General features: G+C 36.9%; 4 protein-coding genes across 6 annotated transcripts in view; 3 read left to right on the top strand and 1 right to left on the bottom strand.

Annotated features, from left to right (window-relative positions):
- The window catches only part of atp2b1b (ATPase plasma membrane Ca2+ transporting 1b), a 30,048-nt gene extending 27,615 nt beyond the window's left edge, over positions 1 to 2,433 (bottom strand). For 2 of the 3 annotated variants that reach the window (XM_067437133.1, XM_067437136.1), the window contains exon 1: positions 2,322 to 2,433. The gene's annotated coding sequence lies outside the window, so the exon portion shown is untranslated. The remainder of the gene's footprint in view (positions 1 to 2,321) is intronic. The other variant, XM_067437134.1, reaches the window with a different exon arrangement.
- A 735-nt stretch (positions 2,434 to 3,168) lies between these two features.
- On the top strand, positions 3,169 to 4,965 carry zgc:171459 (uncharacterized protein LOC562056 homolog). The gene is made up of 4 exons (XM_067437139.1): positions 3,169 to 3,509; positions 3,589 to 3,682; positions 3,763 to 3,850; positions 3,928 to 4,965. The coding sequence occupies exons 1-4, from the start codon at positions 3,470 to 3,472 to the stop codon at positions 4,618 to 4,620; spliced, it is 915 nt and encodes a 304-aa protein (XP_067293240.1). The 5' UTR covers positions 3,169 to 3,469; the 3' UTR covers positions 4,621 to 4,965.
- A 3,321-nt stretch (positions 4,966 to 8,286) lies between these two features.
- Positions 8,287 to 10,673, top strand: zgc:113426 (uncharacterized protein LOC562128 homolog). Its single transcript, XM_067437138.1, has 4 exons — positions 8,287 to 8,453; positions 8,742 to 8,835; positions 9,666 to 9,759; positions 9,897 to 10,673. Exons 1-4 carry the CDS (start codon positions 8,432 to 8,434, stop codon positions 10,602 to 10,604), a joined length of 918 nt encoding a protein of 305 aa, XP_067293239.1. The 5' UTR covers positions 8,287 to 8,431; the 3' UTR covers positions 10,605 to 10,673.
- A 1,232-nt stretch (positions 10,674 to 11,905) lies between these two features.
- Positions 11,906 to 20,603, top strand: mxh (myxovirus (influenza virus) resistance H). The gene is made up of 13 exons (XM_067437137.1): positions 11,906 to 13,203; positions 13,295 to 13,491; positions 13,572 to 13,709; positions 13,834 to 13,988; positions 16,724 to 16,862; positions 16,994 to 17,192; positions 17,285 to 17,363; positions 17,434 to 17,556; positions 17,643 to 17,775; positions 19,101 to 19,259; positions 19,357 to 19,433; positions 19,530 to 19,787; positions 19,895 to 20,603. The coding sequence occupies exons 1-13, from the start codon at positions 13,154 to 13,156 to the stop codon at positions 20,117 to 20,119; spliced, it is 1,932 nt and encodes a 643-aa protein (XP_067293238.1). The 5' UTR covers positions 11,906 to 13,153; the 3' UTR covers positions 20,120 to 20,603.
- Positions 20,604 to 21,058: the final 455 nt, after the last annotated feature.

Here is a 21,058-nt window from a genome sequence, read left to right as displayed (position 1 = left end):
TCGTATCACCTCAGTGCCACAATGACGGCTGATGATGTCAAACCCTGCCCACACGTGGAGTCGAGTGTGTGCCGGTGCAGCCGGCCATACGGCGTAAAATGAAACTAAACGCACAAGGCATGTATGCTTTAACATTGATGACCAATTCACGTGCACAAATTCTCACTGTCATAGGATTACATTGAAGACACACACTCAAGGGAACACATACATGCAAACAAACACACACACACACACACATACACAGCAGGATTACCAACATGGTTCCACACAGACATAGCAAGATTACAGAGCCACATACAACCCCCTCTTCTTCCCCAACACAGGATACAGACTGCTGGATTAGAGAGACACAGATTCACAGAGGGAAATTACAATACAGTGCATGTCAAAAAAAACTCTCAAATGCACATAACTCAGAATAAAAACACATACATGCACTTATAAAATTGTATTTGCACCTAAATATGTTGAGTACATGTCCGCATCTGATACAGATGTTGATTTTAAGTACAAAATGGCTATTTTTGTCATTTGAGTGACAGATGCAACACTTGACATAACAGCCAGTGTGATTCTAAAGTTCTTCTTGAGGTTTAATTGGCACCGTTGGATCGATCAGTCTCTGCTGGAGTTCTCACATTGAGATATTGAATCCTTGCATAAACAGAACGTAGACGACACAAACACACCATCAACCTTACACACTTCCTGTGTACACACGCGCACGCACAAACACACCGTCATAGAAAAACCTCACTAATCTTCTCTCAATGGTTTAAAGCCGCTGAAGAAGCTTAATAATTTAAGAGGAAAACAGCATCAGTGCTTTTAAGGACATATGCACAGAGATTAGCCCCCTAGCTCCACGCTGGACAACAAAGGACACCCTTTCACATGACTGATCTGATGATGCAAAAAGCATTTTGTTATCAATGCGATAAAGCAGAGTCAGATATGTATCGATGGAACAGAGTTTTGCTCGTTCCACTCATGTATGAAGTTCAATATGTGCCAGAAAGGAGTCGACTGCTTTTTACTATACATTGGTCAATGTCTTTGTGTACTGAAGAAAAATTAGTATATGCTGATGTGTATGTTCTTTGTTTATGTCATCTTTTTTTGTCCTTTATATGGAAGGCTGCTTTGAAAAAAATACAGCTAAACACAAAATCTGTTGGGGTGCTGTTTTTTTGGGGTTGAAGTGAGTTTACCAAGCAGAACATGTTCATGGATCAACATTCTTATTGATCCAGGAACAACATTATAATCAAACAATCAATTTTAAGGAATATGCTTACAGACAAGGGATAGTTTGCCCCAAAATTGCAATTCTGTCAATTATTTAGTCATGCTTAAGTTGTTCCAAACAAAAATGTATAAATGTATTTGTTCTGCTGAACACAAAGGAAGATAATTAGAAATATGTTTGTAACCAAGCAGAGAGATCTGCTTGGTTACAAACATTCTTCCAAATATTTTCCTTTGTGTTCAGTGGAAGAATGATGACAGGATTGACATTTTTAGGTTTAACTAGGCCTTTAAAAGAAGAGTTACGTCCTTCTATACCATTCTTATTCACCTATAAGTTTCCCCTCTGATTTTAGGGATATGTTATGAGTAGGGTTAGGATTAGGACTATGTTTTTGGACAGGGATGTTGTTCCAGGATCAACCTTGATCTAGGAACATGTCTTTATGTCTTTACTTGGCAAGTAATCACTGTGACTGGCCGGGGAAGGGTGAGAATTCGGGTTTAGACCAAGCAATCAAACATCTTGTGAAAGCACCCTAAAACTGTAAACGCTATGACAGAGCATGAAGATAAAACGTAAGAACTATATAGGCCAATTCACACTCCACCACCAGACGCTGACAGACGGCAACAGACACTTTGTCTGCCGGAGCTTGTTTTCTCTGAATGAACATGGTGAGGCGCTTTTTGGGGGAATGTCAATGCAGGTTACAATAGACATAGACAAATGCATTGTACAAAGCAATCAACTCCTCTTCTTTTTTTTAAAACTGCATGCCATACTTACACACTTCCCTGCCTTTTAAAAGCATCTGAAAGTTTTATGCACTAGCTGCTGGGCAGATATAAGCATCAACTAGGCCACATCTCTCTTGTCCAATTAGTTGATGAATTGTATATTGACACTCCATCCTGACAGGACTTGTTGACTGATTCTTCATTAGGGACGGAATCCCCCTCTATTATTAATCGTTTAGCAGAGGCGTAAAGGTCAAGAGCATTAGTTGGGATTTCAAACATGCTACATGAAGATCTGGATAGGATAATAGCAGCTATTGATTTCTCACCTTCACCATTGAGTGGAAAATGTTGCTTGGTTGGTTATGTTTTCTATAGCAGGGGTTTTCAAACTTCATGATGCCAAGGACCCCCAAATATGATGAACCTTTAATGAGGGACCCCCTTCCTAAAATCCATCTATATATTTTGATATGAAAAACAAACAAACATTTAAACATAAGATAAATAGTAAGTGAGACATTATAAATACAACATATTTCCAAACTTAATTTGGCTACACAGAAAATGTTCAATTAAAAATGATTTGTATAAGCAACTTTCACAATAATGTATGGAAGCGAAGCATCTTATTGCCTTAAGGATACTGCCTTTCAACCCCAGTTTGAAAACCCCTGTTCTATGGGGCAAAAGTTGTCTTCCTCCAGGTGGCGCATAGCTGAGAACCGAAACCTTCACAAATGTATTTAAAAAATAATTGGCTACAATTGTTCTCTAAATTGGCTAAAGCTATTATTTTGTTCACACTTGGCATGCAAAACGGACCCACAATCTCATTTTTAGATTAGCTAATTTAAAAAAAAAATCCTCATCGATTATACACAAACTATTTTGATTGGTCAATTCTAATAATCGCTGAGAAAAGTAACAGCTGTCACCTGATGGTATTGTCCTAAAATGCCTGTTATTTTTCTCAGTGCTGTTCGGTATAGACGAGATAGAGCAATCCCAGTTGTTTGTAAATAGCCTACGTACGACAATAATTTAAAACTAATAATCTTTAAAAAAAACAAAAAACAGATAAGAGCTAAAAAATTATATTTATACACAAAAGAGACAACCTCCGGTCCAATAAGCCACGCCCCGTTTGATGTGAATTTCCTTTCTTTGGTTTGGTGGTCTTTTCCTTTCTAGCATAGTCAGTAGCCAGAAGGAGCTCGTTAATGCGAGTTTAATGTTTTAATCACACTTAATAATTCTGTTTAGGTCAAACTAGATTTTGCATTTCCAGAAGCAGTTTAATAAGCAAACCAAGAACGCATATTCGCTCCTTTAAAATAAGGGCACTTAGTAGGCAGCCTATCCAGGATGTGCTCGTACGGCGCCATTTTCCCTGGGAGGATATGTTAACAGAAGCACACTGCCAACGTGCACTATTAAGGGCCCTAGAAATCTGTTTTACGAAGTGATATAAAATATGGAATCACCGTCGACCAGCGCTAAACTCATCTATAAAAGTAAGTATTTCGTTTTTGCGCGAAACAAATCAGTAATGTGAGCATAAAGCTAAGGAACTGGCTGTTTTATGTGCACTAGTGTCCACTGAGGATATCACAAAACTGATACAGCTGCGGTCGAGCAACTCTGCGCTTTTTGATGGGAGGAAAAATTCGTCAAAAACAGCCTGGAGGTGCGATTTGTAACCTTAGAGTTTGAGCTGAGGCTGTATTCAGATTAAAAGTTATTATTATTATTTTTATTCTCCCTCAGTGCAATACTCAGAGAAATGGGGCTTGAGGAAAAGATGACAACTGAGCAGATTGCCAAAAAGTGGGAAAACCTGAAAGCAAGATATAAGGTTGGTGTCACTGCCAATTGTGTTTTTTAAATGCCAGCATATTTAACAGTTTAATGAGTTTACCAAATCATTTCAAGGATGCAAAATATCCTCCCACCGGAGTGGAGAAGAACCCCACCTGCTGGAAATGGTTCAATCTCATGGATGATGCTCTCAGTGAAGAGTTTGAAGAAAAGATTAGCCAGCAAGTGATCACTTCAGAAGCTGAAAATGTTAATGCACCTCTTCCGAGTAAGAGGTTACGCCAGATCAAAGTCGGAGGGGAAATATTGGAGTTTCTGGAAGAAGAAGCAACTTCGGTGAATGTTCCGCAAGCCTCCAAACAGCATCCGATTAAGCGAGAAACGCAAACAGGCAAACAGAGAGCAGAGAGCCATTCACTGGACATCATGAGAACCAAACTTCAAAGAGACAGACAGCTTCTAGAGAAAGAGCTCGGAGGCCTGGACAGAGAAAAAGCCCTTCTAGAGCGGGAAAGGGCTCTTGCGGAACGGGAAAGAGCGGCTCTTCAGCGGGACAGAGCCCAGGTAGAGAAGGACAAAGCTGCGGTTAACAGAGACAAGGCGTCTTTGGAACAGGACAGAGCCAGACTGCAGAAAGACAGAGACGCTTTGGTAAGGGACAGAGCAGCCCTTGAAAAAGACAGAAGGTCGACGGATTTCACAAATCACATTGGAAGCAGTTCAGCATGCAACGGACTCGACTGTCCTCATGAAAAGAACAGAGAGAAATTAATATTCCTGCTTGAAAGGGTGATTGAAAAAATGTGAAGCATTTGAATGTAAAGAAGGAAAAATGGATATTGAGTTCTGTGAGCTTATGGATATCTGAACACTCCTTGGGTTGTTGTCTTTGCCATCTTAAGAGATATTTAAACACCTAATTTTTGTCAATATTAAAAGTATTATAATTTCTTATTTATCCTCATTTTTTATCTAAATCAGTTGCATTTGTCAAACATAAACAGTCTGCTCAAAGAATGAAGTTGACTTACCACAAAACATTGACAGGATGCACAAGGACCCATAAACTGAAATGATTTTGAGATTTATTTAATTATTTGTGAGTGCTGACTGAGAAACACGGAATGTGATGCTTTATTTCTAATGTAATGTAATGTATACCGTTTGTGCCATACAATAAATGTAAATGAAAAAAAGAGTCATGGTCTACTGTTTTCATTCAGTGTGCAAGGGAGAATTAAATTTAGTTTCCTAGGGTGATCGTTTTGTACTTTACCTAGATATAATTTTAGAATTTAAATGTATTAAAATTTTGTTACAAATTATGAAAAGCAATTTAATGACAGGTTCCTTTGTGAAAACTTATTCACAATTGATCAGTGTTTTTTTGGTGTTCAAAAATAAACCTACACCAAAAAATATATTCACTGGACTAGGTGGAAGAACTAGGCTCGGCCCCACTGTTTTTAAAAAAAATATATATAACATATATACTGTAGGGGTAGGCTATATAGTGTTTATTATATAGTAAATAATGCTGATTAAATAATTTACGAATATTTTTTAGAATACTTCAAAATAAAGCATTTAGACATTGATCCAACTGTATATGAACTCTTCTCTTTTACTGTTGACCGTGGGTAGTTAACTTACCAATTGTTGTCACTGATTCAAAATTACGTGACAAAAATTATAGTTAGTAACGTAATTAATTACACTGCACATTTAAATTAAGATAATCCGACTACTTTTTGATTACTTATAGATTAAATTTGACCTAAGTCATTTTCACATTGATTTGAACAGGATAGTTTTGTACCATGTTGAAATGAGAATACAAAGAAAAAAAATGTATTGAAGTGAAGTGCATTAAATATTAAATATTTATGTATCATAATTCCCCAGATGAAACTGCAAGGTTTGTGTGTTTAATGAAAAGCTATGAAATGAAACAAATGTATTATTAGGTCAAAAACATTTAGCTGACAAAAAGGTGGGGAATGCCTGCTGTTTTTGTCAGAAGTTGATTAGATTTGCAATGTTGAGAAAACACTTTGTGAAGTGATTACTGTAAACCCAGTGATCAAATTCTGTGTGTGTCTCAGTTTCCAGTAATAGTCACATGACTAGTGGCTTATCTGTGTGTGCAATTTCACAAACCTGGAAGACCTTCTGAACATATACAGTCTTGTTCAAAATAATAGCAGTACAATGTGACTAACCAGAATAATCAAGGTTTTTAGTATATTTTTTATTGCTACGTGGCAAACAAGTTACCAGTAGGTTCAGTAGATTGTCAGAAAACAAATGAGACCCAGCATTCATGATATGCACGCTCTTAAGGCTGTGCAATTGGGCAATTAGTTGAAAGGGGTGTGTTCAAAAAATAGCAGTGTCTACCTTTGACTGTACAAACTCAAAACTATTTTGTACAAACATTTTTTTTTTCTGGGATTTAGCAATCCTGTGAATCACTAAACTAATATTTAGTTGTATGACCACAGTTTTTTAAAACTGCTTGACATCTGTGTGGCATGGAGTCAACCAACTTGTGGCACCTCTCAGCTGTTATTCCACTCCATGATTCTTTAACAACATTCCACAATTCATTCACATTTCTTGGTTTTGCTTCAGAAACAGCATTTTTGATATCACCCCACAAGTTCTCAATTGGATTAAGGTCTGGAGATTGGGCTGGCCACTCCATAACATTAATTTTGTTGGTTTGGAACCAAGACTTTGCCCGTTTACTAGTGTGTTTTGGGTCATTGTCTTGTTGAAACAACCGTTTCAAGGGCATGTCCTCTTCAGCATAGGGCAACATGACCTCTTCAAGTATTTTAACATATGCAAACTGATCCATGATCCCTGGTATGCGATAAATAGGCCCAACACCATAGTAGGAGAAACATGCCCATATCATGATGCTTGCACCTCCATGCTTCACTGTCTTCACTGTGTACTGTGGCTTGAATTCAGAGTTTGGGGGTCGTCTCACAAACTGCCTGTGGCCCTTGGACCCAAAAAGAACAATTTTACTCTCATCAGTCCACAAAATGTTCCTCCATTTCTCTTTAGGCCAGTTGATGTGTTCTTTGGCAAATTGTAACCTCTTCTGCACATGCCTTTTTTTTAACAGAGGGACTTTGCGGGGGATTCTTGAAAATAGATTAGCTTCACACAGACGTCTTCTAACTGTCACAGTACTTACAGGTAACTCCAGACTGTCTTTGATCATCCTGGAGGTGATCATTGGCTGAGCCTTTGCCATTCTGGTTATTCTTCTATCCATTTTGATGGTTGTCTTCCGTTTTCTTCCACGTCTCTCTGGTTTTGCTCTCCATTTTAAGGCATTGGAGATCATTTTAGCTGAACAGCCTATCATTTTTGCACCTCTTTATAGGTTTTCCCCTCTCTAATCAACATTTTAATCAAAGTACGCTGTTCTTCTGAACAATGTCTTGAACGACCCATTTTCCTCAGCTTTCAAATGCATGTTCAACAAGTGTTGGCTTCATCCTTAAATAGGGTCCACCTGATTTACACCTGTATCTTCACAAAATTGATGACCTCAGTGATTGAATGCCACACTGCTATTTTTTTGAACACACCCCTTTCAACTAATTCAACTAATTGCCCAATTGCACAGCCTTAAGAGCGTGCATATCATGAATGCTGGGTCTCATTTGTTTTCTGAGAATCTACTGAACCTACTGGTAACTTGTTTGCCACGTAGCAATAAAAAAATATACGAAAAACCTTGATTATTCTGGTTAGTCACATTCTACTGCTATTATTTTGAACAAGACTGTATAAGCAGTAGACTTTTATAGAATATGAAAATCAAAAAGATAAAAAAAAGTATAGGGGGAATCATGAATAATTATCTGCTATTGTGAGAATAACATGTAATCAATAACAAATAACTAGCCTGATTAGGAGTATTTTAAAAGGTAATCTAATTAAATATACATAATATTTTGGAATCAGATATATTCCAGAATAAATGTAATCATTTTATTTAAGTGTCTATAGTTTTGAATAATCTTTTGAATTTTCATGTCATTTTTGTTGTTGTAATTTTATGTTTTTTCCCCTAGTTATTTTTTATTTCCAGTGATTACAGTGCTGCATATATAAAAATATAAAACAAATATAATATCTCTTTATTTTAAGTTTGTAATAATATTTTACAATATAATATTTTTAATATAATTATAACACGTTTTTTTATTTTGTTTTAGGCCTATACATTAAAAAAATACATTGTATTTTATTTCATCTTGTTTTTAAAAACTATGCTTTTAATAGTTTTAGTAAAGTATAATAATGTTTATTTCAGGAATCAGATTTTTTTTAATCTATAGGCTACCTGAAGATTTGATAAGAAGATGCTAATTTTCTCAACGTAAAGCTGTTTTTCTCCTGACAGCTAGAGGGCAATAATCTGACATCATTCTTCTGTCTGTTAGAAATGGGAAAAACTGTGAAGAAGTGCTGTCTGCAACAGACACACAAACGCTTGAGGAAGAAGTGATTAGTGAAAGAAATCCATAACATTCATGATATTACTATATATCTCATAGGAGGAGTTTGGCCACCTCTCTCACTTTAAGAAATGGCGCAACCATCTCAACAGTGTGAGTGTCGTTCTGTAAGCCTGCACTGTGTCTGCACGCATGCAAAACTTTCGCACATTCTGTAACTCTTTCATGAGTTCATATGCATTGGAATTAAAACAAATTGAACGTTCTTGGCGTGCAGTGGCATTAGCTTAATAAATTAATGTTGGCCTATTACAATTATTTCCGACTGACAGTTGTCAGTATTTATAATGTGGTTTGACTGGGCTGTTCGTTTTGCCTGTGTATATAAAATCACAGTGAATTAATATTGTCCTGTTTGTTTTAACTGCGGTTCTGTTTCAGGGTCTCACAAGGACACAGAGACACTGATCAGGTGGCGCATGGCCCATGGCTATTTATTCTCAGGCTGGAGAAACACATGCAGAAATGGCTGGGAGTATGTATTCATTGTGAATCATTTTTCATCTGCAGTTTATGTTGTTTGTATCCCTCATAATCTATGTTTATTGTTTGTTGTTGCAGTTGTTTTACAATAAAGATTTTTTTTTACTATTGTCCCCTAATTTATGGTAACTCCTTTCTAAAAAAGAAGACATACTTCACATATAATTATATCCCATTTATGTAGTGTAATATTAACAATATAGATTATATTATATTGTTTATTGTATATCATTTAGATTATATTATTGGCTGTATTATACATAAATTATTTGTTTAATTTAAACATGTTTTAATATTATTTATTTAATAATGTTTTATTTAATTGCAAAAATATATATTGTTACTATTTAGTTATATTAAGTTGATAGTGTATTTGTTGCTACCCAATTTAGATTAGTTAGATAACAATTAAAAAAACAATTAAATACATTACATAATTTTAACAATTTTCACAATAAATATGGTTTATATTGCACACAGCGAGTGAGATAAAGGTCACAAAGGAGAAACTCACTAGAAATAAACAGCACAACTAATTGTAGAAGGAATTTATGATGTCCATTATTTATTTTTAGAAAATATATTTTCTAAATTATATTTGTTTAAATATTAAATAATAATATCCCAAAATAATATAAAATAAATGTATACATTATACATTAAAATGTTAAACATTTAATTAATATCTAAAGTAAGCAGATTATCTTTGAAAGCCCTAAAAATACTTTTTGTAAAAAATAAAATAAAATAAAAATCACATTTTATATAATATAAAATGGAAAATATAGGGAAATATTGATAAAGAAAGTGTTCTTTTTGCAGGCAGTTCATTCAAGAGTCCAGTCCAAACCTGGATGGAAATATTACTTCTCAAAGAGCAAAACGAAAGTGGGAGAATTTAAAATGCAAATACAAGGTAAGATGGATGGACAGGGTCTGTCTTTCAAATGATTTACTTGTATAGCTGCACACCACTCAAACAAATCTAGTTATAAATTCAATATGATTGCATGCAATTGTCTTGATGTAGTTTTCTCCACTCTTTTTGCCTAGGTTTTAAAAGCTCTCGCGAAGGATGTCGAAACGGTTAAACCTGAATCCTGGCGGTGGTTCAGACTCATGGAGAAGGCTGTAGATGGCGAACCCACTGACATTGACCCTCCTAAACCGAGCTTACTGACCAACCTGGCCGATGAGACCGAGTGTGCAGCCCAGCCCTGCAAGAAGATGTATCAGGTAGAAATGGGGAGTGATATTTTAGAATTACTGACACATTCAGTCATCGAGGTCAGTACTCAAGCCACCGTCGCCGATGATGGACCCTCGTCAGATACAGCAGAAAGCTTGAAAGGGAGACCGGTGGAAAACAGCCCCTCAGAGACTCAAGACGAGCTACACTTTGAAAGAGCCAAACTTAGGAGAGAGCGACAGATGCTGGAGAAGGAGCACGCGGACCTGGACCGAGAGCGAGTGCTGTTGGAACGCGAGAGGGCTGTTGCCGAAAGAGAGAAAACGGCATTGGAAAGAGACAGGGCGCAGTTGGAAAAGGACAGAGCTGCAATTGACCGGGAAAGAGCATCTCTAGAACAGGACAGAGCGAGACTAGAGCGGGACAGAGCGGCCCTTGAAAGAGACAGAGAGACTTTCACCGCCATGGCTCTTGAGACAAACGCCACAGGACACACTGAACCAGACTCCCCGTATGCTGAGGACAGAAAAAGATTAATATTTTTGTTCGAAAAACTAATTGAGAGATTCTGATGCACTTAAGACCATCAATGTTGCTCATTCTGAAGGTATTTAAAATAAAAAAGTACTTAAGGTAAAGTATTTCAAGGTTAAGTTGCCCCTTTTATTTAAGACACATTTATATGGACGTAAAATAATGCCAAATATTTTTGAAACAAAAAAGCTTGTTGAATTGCACTACTTAAAAAAAAAATGCATTGCAATAAAATGGACTGAAAATTACCTGCCAAATATTATTGGTACTTTTTTTAAACAGAATTAATGTGTTGGCAGTGAAATCTGAGAGGTGAATTATATGGATTATTGCATTTTTAATATTGAAAATGTGTGAGAAATGTTTTGAATAGAAATATACATCAATGCTGGATTTCAGCCCATAAAAATGCAAGGCCTAAAAATACAATCCATTCAAATGCAAGCATGGTTACATTTTTTTCAAGTAGTGCAATTCAAAAAGCTTTTTTGTTAAAAAATATATTTGGCATTACTTTACTTCCTTACATTTAGAGGAAAAGGTGTGTTCAGAGCTGTAAAGTTTTAGTTAATTGTAGAATGGATTATTAATGTTATGTTTATTCCCCCTATTTTCAGGTTCCTGGGTGCAATAAGATTAAAATGACTGTTTCAGCCTTTGTGCTAAATCATTCATATTAAGTGCCTTGAAAAATTACGGTTTGGTTTCACAGAATGGGCTTAGATTAAGCCAGGATTAGGCTTTAGTTCAATTAGGACATTTAAGTAGCTTCTATAAACATGCCTTAGAAAAACATGGTGTGCATCTTGAGACAAAAACATGGCACTGACATATTTTAAGATCTGTCAGTGCAGGTTCCTTTCAGGTAAAACAGCTCAAACATGCATATTAGTCTGGGACTATCTTAAGCCTTGTCTGTGAAACCGGGTAACGAGAGGAAGAGCTGTGTCTCATTTTAAAGACTGCATCCCCGCATTTGCAGGTCGCATACATCATTGAGGATGTCTCATTTCTGAAAAGTAACTGTTATAAAAGTTACAGTTATTCCTCATGGAGCATAAAATATGTTCCCTCTACTATTCTAATCTCTCTTCTAATAGATATTCTCTAATTTCTAATATCATTCTTGCTTTGGTTTCTTCTCTGAAATGAGGCAGCTTGTGACCTCTGGAGGACGCATCCTTTGAAAGAGAGATAGGCTGAATCTGAAATCACCCCCTACACACTCAAATAGGACATTATTTGAGGGGACAGCCATTTGTAGTGGTGTCCAAAACCACAGTGGACGTTCCACAGCAATAACGAGTATACAGCTGATGTAAACCAAACGGTTGTCGGAATTCACTCACTCGTTTTCCTTCACTCCTTCAAGTGGACTGTATTAATAGACTAACTTAAAGAATAGAGATTGAGGGTTTAAGGGGCCATTTCGGCTTCAGCCAAAGTCATTTTTATGTGTAAGTAGAGTATGTTTTCCTATCGCTGAGATGACTCATTTCGAGCTTAGATATGACAGCTATAAAATTAGATTAAAGCTGCAATCACATTTACAGATGTTTGGCGAATTTTCGTTGGGAAAGTCCAGTCATATTAATAGGAATCCATGTGAACTGGAATTACATGCGAGGGTGGAAGATTGTGTAACGGGTTCAAGTTGGTCACATGGATTTGCTGTGTTGACCAACAGAAAGCTGCTTGGTTTGAAAGTGACTTTTGTGTGAGATGTGGTCTGTACATTGCTACACTATTGACAATGGACCTTTCTTGCCCATAAAAGTTTGCCGCTAGATGGACGTCACATATTTGACAGTCAAGCAGAGAAAAAATGGCAGTTGAGTATGTTGAGGTTGCAGATCTAGAGTATTTTTATAACATAATACATGGTAAGTTATGTAATAACTTCGCTTGCAAGCCATGAACTGAGGGATAGCATCTGATTTTTTTTTACTATGCAAATCATTTACTGTAACTGCATGGCAGGTTTGCATTAAACAGCAAATGCAAAATCAACAAACCTTTTTTTAAAGATTTTGCAATTCAGCGTTTGTGCTTCCTCATTCAGGTCTTGTTGATAATATCATAGTTTAAATATACAGCACAGTGTCTTTTTTTTAAATAAATCATTATGGAATCTAAGTCTGTTAAACTATTAAAAATAGACTTTAAGAAAACCAAGTGTGATAGTTGAAAAATAAGAAGCACATGAAACACAAATACAATACTAATACAAACCAACGAATTCCCATAAAACAATGGCCCAAATCACGGTATATTTGCATTCTGTTCTTCCCTTATATTTTCCCCCCTTAATCAAAGTCAGTTCAAGTGCTGACCATATCCTTTTTGTAAAACTAAATTCTGCTCATGGTTGACTATTGTTGTCTGTGGACAACCCCCCAAAACCACAAGCATTATTCAACCTATATAAGGTTCATAGTATGCATTTAACACTTATTTGCCAGGGCTTCATTCTGACCAAACTTTACTTGATTGATTATATCTTGAGTCCTAATTGAAACACATTTGCAGCTAAAAGAAAGCACTCTTTAATTTAGGGTCAATCTGTGAGATTTAAACGAATTCAGTCATGGATAGCTCACCAGAAATACTGGATTTTGATTCTTCAGATGAAAATGGGTAAGGAAAACTTTCATTTTTATTGTTCACTTAAACTGACAAAGCAACCATGCTTCTTATTTCAGTGTAACTGTCATATGTGTGTCTGAAGTCCCGAGAACAGTGGAATATTTCTGCAGCAGTGGGACGCACAGGTTCGCCCCTACATTGAGATGATTGACTACATGAGGCGGATCGGCATCGAGAGGGAACTTGCACTGCCGTCCATTGCAGTGGTGGGAGACCAGAGCTCGGGGAAAAGCTCTGTTCTAGAGGCGCTGTCGGGAGTCGCTTTGCCTCGTGGGAGTGGTATGTTGCACGCCAATTATTATTCACATTCTTCTGCTTACATTACATTACATCTATATATTCTGATATGGCTCATTTAGGTATTGTCACCCGCTGTCCACTGGAGCTTAAACTCAGGAAGCTGAATAGTGGGAGCGACTGGACCGCCATAATCTCTTACAATGATGTGCGAGAGACGTTTCATGATCCCGCACAGGTTGAAAGTTACGTCAGAAGGGGTGAGGCTGTATATCAAGCTACATATAATTCATAAATAAAGATAGTAATATATTTCTTAGTATATAATGACAGCAGTTTATCATGATGAATGAATGTCAAGTGTGTAGTATTTGTATTTTACAGCACAAAATATGCTTGCCGGAGATGGAGTAGGAATCTGTGACGATCTCATCAGTTTAGAGATCACGTCACCTGATGTTTGCGACCTCACATTGATCGATCTACCGGGTATAACAAGAGTACCTGTCAAAGGACAACCGGAAGACATTGGAGACCAGGTGATATGAAAATGGGTTGCACTTTATTTTACAGTATGTGCACTTACATGTACACGTACTTACCTAAGAAATACTGGGTAATAAAAGGTCCTTAACATCGGTTAGGTTTAGTGGTAGGGTACCTATTTATTACCCTGTTATTACTGTAATAAGTACATAGTATGTCCATGCAGAACATGACTGTAAAATAAACTGCTACCAGAGAGTCAAATACTATATACATGTTTAGTACAAACACTATACACAGCAGAAATAGTACGTAACACTTTATTTTACAGTGTTATTTTTACATACACCGATCAGACATAACACTATTCCAATCCTAATATTGTATTGGTCCCCCTTTTGCTGCCAAAACCGCTCTGATCCATCGAGGCATGGACTCCACTAGACCCCTAAAGGTGTGCTGTGGTATCTGGCACCAAGATGTTAGCAGGAGATCCTTTAAAGTTGCGAGGTGGGGCCTCCGTGGATTGGATTTGTTTGTTCAGCACATTTTAGAGATGCTCGATTGGACTGAGATCTGGGGAATTAGGAGGCCAAGTCAACAACTCAAACTTGTTCTTGTGCTCCTCAAACCATCCCCGAACCATTTTTGCTTTGTGGCAGGGCGCATTATCCTGCCGAAAGAGGCCACAGTTACCAGGTATTACCATTTCCATGAAAGTGTGTACATGGTCTGCAACAATGCTTAGGTAGGACAAATCCACCTTCTTCCATTGCTCTGTGGTCCAGTTCTGATGCTCACATGCCCACTGTTGGCGCTTTCGGTTGTGGACAGGGTCAGCATGGGCACCCTGACTGGTCTGCGGCTATGCAGCCCCAAAACTGTGATGCACAAACTGCAATGTATTCTGACGTCTTTCTATCAGAACCAGCATTAACTTCTTGAGCAATTTAAGCTACAGTAGCTCATCTGTTTCTTCGGACCACATGGGCCATCCTTCACTCCCCACGTGCATCCATGAGCCTCAGCCGCCCATGAGCCTGTCGCTGGTTCACCACTGTTCCTTCCTTGGACCACTTTTGATCAATACTGACCACTGCAGACCGGGAACACTCCACAAGAGCTGCAGTTTTGGAGATTCTCTGACCCAGTCGTCTAGCCATCACAATTTGGCAAATCAAATCCTTATGCTTGTCCATTTTTCCTGCTTCTAGCACATCAACACCAAATGTTCACTTGCTGCCTAATATATCCCAGACACTAACAGGTGCCATGATTAAGATATAATCAGTGTTATTCATTTCACCTGTCATAATGTTATGCCTGATAGTGTATGTTACATGTACTTACCATTATAACTACCATAATCCTACAGCAAGTGTATGTTGTTAATTGATATTACTCAGTACTTAAATATATAATTACACTGTAACAATGACATCTTAAAATTAAGTGTAGCCAATTAGTAAGTAATAGGTAATTGTGCAATGACAACAGACCTGCTATGCGGAATATTGTACCCCACAATGCAATGTGACCAGCTTAAGCTTTCTTCAAAACAATTTTTAAAGCTGTGAATTGATTAAAGGGGTGGTTGATTGCCCCTTTTTACAAGATGTAAAATAAGTCTCCGATGTCATTAGAGTATGTATGTGACGTTTTAGCTCAAAATACCCCACCAATAATTTTTTATAGCCTGTTTAAATTGTCACTTTTTGACAGTGAGTAAAAACGTGCCGTTTTTGTGTATCCCTTTAAATGCAAAAGAGCTGCGGGGAGGAGCTTCAAGAGCTTGCATTAGCAGCTCTGATAACCTCATGCAGACTGATCAGCCTTTTATGTTCCAACCAGAGTTGGACAATGAGGGACAGACTCAAGACGAATGCTTCTGAGATGTTCTTGAATGGCTGGAGTTAAATATCTTCAAGTCATTGATTAGCATATTCTGTCATGATAATCTCACTCCCTTTGTTGTGTGTTCCTGGGGGCAGGGTTTATGTAAATTTCAGGGTTAGTGATGTCACTAACCCGGGAGGAAGCTTGTGTAGTTCCTACAAGCCGTTTGTTGTAGTCTTTAAAAAACTATTTTTTAAAAAGAAAATATCTCCCTTCGCTTAGAACTTTGAGTGTCGTAACTTTGCAGATATTGTTCATGCTCAAACAGCTACATTACACACTAACTAAAGTTTTTTAAAAAATGAAATCATAATCAACCACCCCTTTAAAATATTTAATTACGAATAGCCACATATGTGTTATGGGTGTGTGGTGCAGCAGATATGAGGAGATCCAAGTCTTCCAAAAATAAGCTTTATTAAAAAATAAACGTGGAACAGAACACCAAACACTTGATAACATAGTGTGGACCGGACAAAGACAGAGTGAACAAGAGGAACTTAAATACAAAGACTGATGATTGATAAAACGAGTGGCACAGGTGACGCAGATGAAGATAACTAAACACAGCTGAACAAAACTAGACTAATGAGGGTAACCAAGGAAACAGAGAAAGTGGCGGGAAACAAACAAACAACATGACAGAAACACAGATATGTAACAATATTATTATACATTCAGTTACTCTCTATGAAAAAGAAAATATTTTTTTCCAGAATTAAACAAAATTAAACAGAATTCAATTTAAAAAAATGAAAATAATTAAAAAGAATAAATTAGATAACTCGACACCACTTGCTGAATAAAACCTGCAACATGTCACATGCATACTACAGTTCAAAATGGTTTCAGGTCTTTATTGTCTTATGAATTAGTCTTTGATTAATTGCAGATTCGACGCCTGATATTGAAATTCATTGCAAAAAAAGAAACCATTAATTTGGTTGTTGTTCCCTGCAATGTTGACATCGCAACCACAGAAGCACTTAGAATGGCTCAGGGTGTCGATCCAGATGGCTCAAGGACTTTAGGTATAGCTACAGATTCATTTTCTCATTCACATTAATTTTAATTTTCACATTTAGTTTTGCTTGATATAATTCACAATATTCCAGCAGGGTTATTTCATTCATGTCTGTTCAAATACTTTTTATTGCTTCAGCAATATTGACAAAGCCAGACCTGGTAGATAAAGGAGCAGAGGCTGACATCTTACAAGTGCTGCAGGGTAAAGTGGTTCCTCTCAAAAAGGGCTTCACCATTGTCCGATGCAGAGGCCAGAGTGACATCAATGAAAACGTTTCTTTGGCTGAAGCCACAAGACAGGAAACAGAGTTCTTTGCCAATCACATGCACTTCAGGTATTACCTTGCATTTAACCTGGTAGATATTCAGTTATCTGTTATTTTATGTAATGTTCAAAGCCATTTAAGAGTGTTTTTGTTGCCATCAGTTATCTTCTTAAAGAGCAGAGGGCCACAACGTCCTGCCTGGCCACCAGACTCACTAATGAGCTGGTTGGACATATCAAGGCAAGTCTAAACATGGCATTTTGAAACTTACTCTAAACACTAAACTTATGAGTTATTCCTTATTTTACAGTCTTCGCTTCCATCTCTAAGAGATCAAATTCACATCAACTTGTCTGCAGTGAGAGTTGAGCTCAAGAGTTATTCTGACGGTCCTCCTTTAGAACCTGAGCTTATGGGGCCTTATCTCAGCAAGGTACAGTAAGTGCAAGCATCATTTCTTATATTGTCCAATATCTGAGCAATCCTGACTGAACTGAACTTCTGTTTCTGTATGTGTAGAAAATCTTGGAATTCGGTGACCAGATAAGCGAGTTGTGTAGAACTGGAGAATCAGACAATGGGAACCTCTACTCACTCCTCCGACCAGTGTTCAAGCAATGGGAATGTCATCTGAGTAACTCCAAAGCGTCATGTACGTCATATGGTGACATAACATTATTGAGAACCATTTTCCCTTGGTATGATTCAGGACAATTGACTTTTTTTTGGCCCCTGAAAAGCACTGGTAGGATGCGTGTAGTGACTCAGGATTGGTCATTTGTCTGTTTGCTGTAACTGTCTAAGCATGCTATTAGATAACATACATTAACATAATATTGTTAGTTACCTTCCGTACCTCTGCTCCGCCATTGAAAAGTTCCAAATATTACTTCAAAGCTGAATAACCACTGCGTCTCATAGCAACACAAACTAGTTGTGTTCATTCCAGAAAGAATCTATAGATGCCTCATTAGTGGATGTTTCTAATCTATAGGCTGCTATACGTAAGACGTCTGCCGTGTTGGAACGGTCAAACATGAACATTCGAGAGCAAGTTGACTGTGAATCTGCAACCGTAGTTACCATAATAAAAGTAAAAACATTAAAAAGTATAATAGTAAAAACCTTTAATATTGAGTTAATACATATAAAACAAACTAACACGTTCTAACCCGTGAAAGGTTATCCTATCTAGATTATATTAATAAATAATAATTTAAGCACATTCTTCATGTGTAAATTGAAAATAACTCAATTTCATCTTATTTTTGTTAATAATATAACATTATATTTCATGACTCTTTCCACTAGATGGCCTTATAGCTCTATATGGAGCAAATGAGTCCTAAATGAGTAATTTCTTTCAGATACACTTTTTTTTTTTGGTAAAGCATACTTTTGGTAAAGCATTTTTAGTTTGAATATTGAGCATTTTTTTCTATGTGTATTGAAGCATTTCACACATTTCATTCATTCCAAAGGAGGTCAAATTGACATCATGACAACTTTTTTCCATTTCTAGCTCAAAACTCCTTGAATCCAGACAATTTGTGTGCATTCGTGGTTCAAGTGTGACAAAAGTACTAGGGTCTTGGACCACTCTGATGAACACTCAATTTTTTAAAATGAGTTTTAGGTCAAAATGACCCGAGGGAGGGATGAGGTTAAACAAAGCCACTTGAAGGCAAGTCTGGTTTGAACGGATTTAATCAAAGACTTGTCGTCACCTACTGGAGTAGCGAGGTAACTGCATAAAGAGCCACTGGAAATCCATAATAAATCACTAATAAACAGGCTGATAATCTGTTTGGAATGCTCAAACACCGAAAAGTGTATTGATACAGCGAAAAGACCAAAGTGCTGCCACTTAGCCAATCAAATTTGAGGAACTAACTATACTGTTTTAAACATAAACTTTAACAATTGCCCTTTAGTCTTATAATTTGTGTTGACTATTGTATGTTTATTTTATTTTAGTCAGAGATTCTGTAAAAGAAATGACAGAAAAATATGAGGAGGCCCATCGTGGGAGAGAACTGGTGACCTTCAGTGACTACTGTGTGTATGAATCAATGGTAAAGAAACATGTTGGAGAACTTAAACAACCAGCAATGGATACTTTGAAGCTCATCCGAGGTAGCTGCATGCACTTTACCAGGCATTTTATTTACATTGTATGAGAATTATATTTAATATGATTCATAATAACAGCTTTCACTGAATATAACCTTAGGTATTGTGCAGAAGGAGTTTAGGGTGATGTGTGAGTTCTGCTTCCCAAACTACCCTCATCTCAGACACGTAATACTGGTGTGTTAAAATGACATTGTTGATCACATTCAATCATTTTAATAGACAATGTCTTGAAAGTCTTAAACAGCATTTCTGATTTATATATTCCCTTAGAACTATATTGACGACATTCACTCAAAGCAAGAAAGCAAGGTGGAGAAGAGGATCCATGAGTACATTAACATGGAGAAGCTTGTGTACACGCAGGATCCCATTTTTACACAGAAAATTGTAGACTTCAAGTTTGTCGAAAAGAGACAGGAGTTTGAGTCTATTACTTTGGATACCGGAGAGAATGCAACCTCACCCAACAACTGTGCTGTTTTTGACACCAGGAGTCTGACGCCTGATAAACTGATCATCTACTATGAGGTGTAAATCAGTTCCTCATTTCAGTGTTAGCAGTGTGATTTTTATTTTATTTTAATATTTGGCATGGATTGTACTGAAACTTCTCCCATGTTCTTTCAATCAAACAGATTGTGTATCAGCGTCTGGCCGACTACATTCCCATGGTGATCCTGCTGTTCATACTGAAGGAAGCTGCCTTGATGCTGCGGGCTCACGCGATGGACCTGCGGGATGGAGCGGATGTTGTGAAGCTCCTCGTGGAGGACTCAGAGGCTGGGCGGAAGAGAGCAGACTTACACCAACGCATGGAGCGGCTGCGTATGGCACAAGAACGCATCAGTATATACCTCTGAGACAGAAGAGCTGTCTTGACATACGTGACCAGCCTTGTCGTTCTTTAAATAATCACAAAAATGTTTTATTGTCAGCAGCAAATGAAAGATAATCTTCTTACAAAAAGTCCAGTGTGTATGACTTTTAGTGATAGTCACAATGAAAATCATTAAGATTCAATTTAATAATAAACCCTCAGGACTAGAGTATAAAGTGGTTAATGACAAAGAATGAGTGATAGTTTGCTTGCAAGCACTAAAGATGTCTTTGAAACAAAGTGAAAATATCAGTTTGTTATGCTGTTTTTCTGAAATGCACATTTTAACAAGACCTATACGTTGGGGCTATTCAATTCATGCCCAACCCTAATCAAACACACCTGTCTACACAGCTTTGTTTAATCAGAGCACATTTTTTAAAAATGTTGAAACTAAACTCTTGGTTGTCTACATATCATTTTCTGTTTGTAAATTTTTTGTGGTTTTAACATTTTATTTACTTAAACAAATATAATACAAATAAACACATCAGTTTATTTTAATTCAAAGTAATGTAACTATTTATTACAACCTTTTTTGGATTAAAAATGTACATACACTTTATTCTTCTTCTAATAGGAAGGCTACAAGAACTTCTTTTTATCTTTAAGCTTTAATCTTTTTAAAATGTAGGCTGCATAACTTTTTGTATTTTCTTTTCCAAAACAATAAAGCATTTTCCATCTGACTAGTTCAATCTGTGTCTACTTGCATTTCCATAGGCATGATACACTTAGTACAAATACAGTCTGGCAAACTTAAAAAAATGTATTTCTTGTCAGCATCAGCACAAACTGGGTAAAACATAAATTATATAATTAATAAGAGGCATCCAAAAGGAAGGCGATTATGAAGTATTTGTTCTTAGAACTTTTGTAGTTCATCCAGAAAATGTCCACTGCTGACACATTTAGGAAACTG

The sequence above is a fragment of the Pseudorasbora parva genome, chromosome 25 (assembly GCF_024679245.1).
Source record: "Pseudorasbora parva isolate DD20220531a chromosome 25, ASM2467924v1, whole genome shotgun sequence".
In the NCBI taxonomy this organism is placed as follows: domain Eukaryota; kingdom Metazoa; phylum Chordata; class Actinopteri; order Cypriniformes; family Gobionidae; genus Pseudorasbora; species Pseudorasbora parva.
Note: the sequence above shows the minus strand (reverse complement) of the source record. Positions and strands in the feature narration are given on the sequence as shown.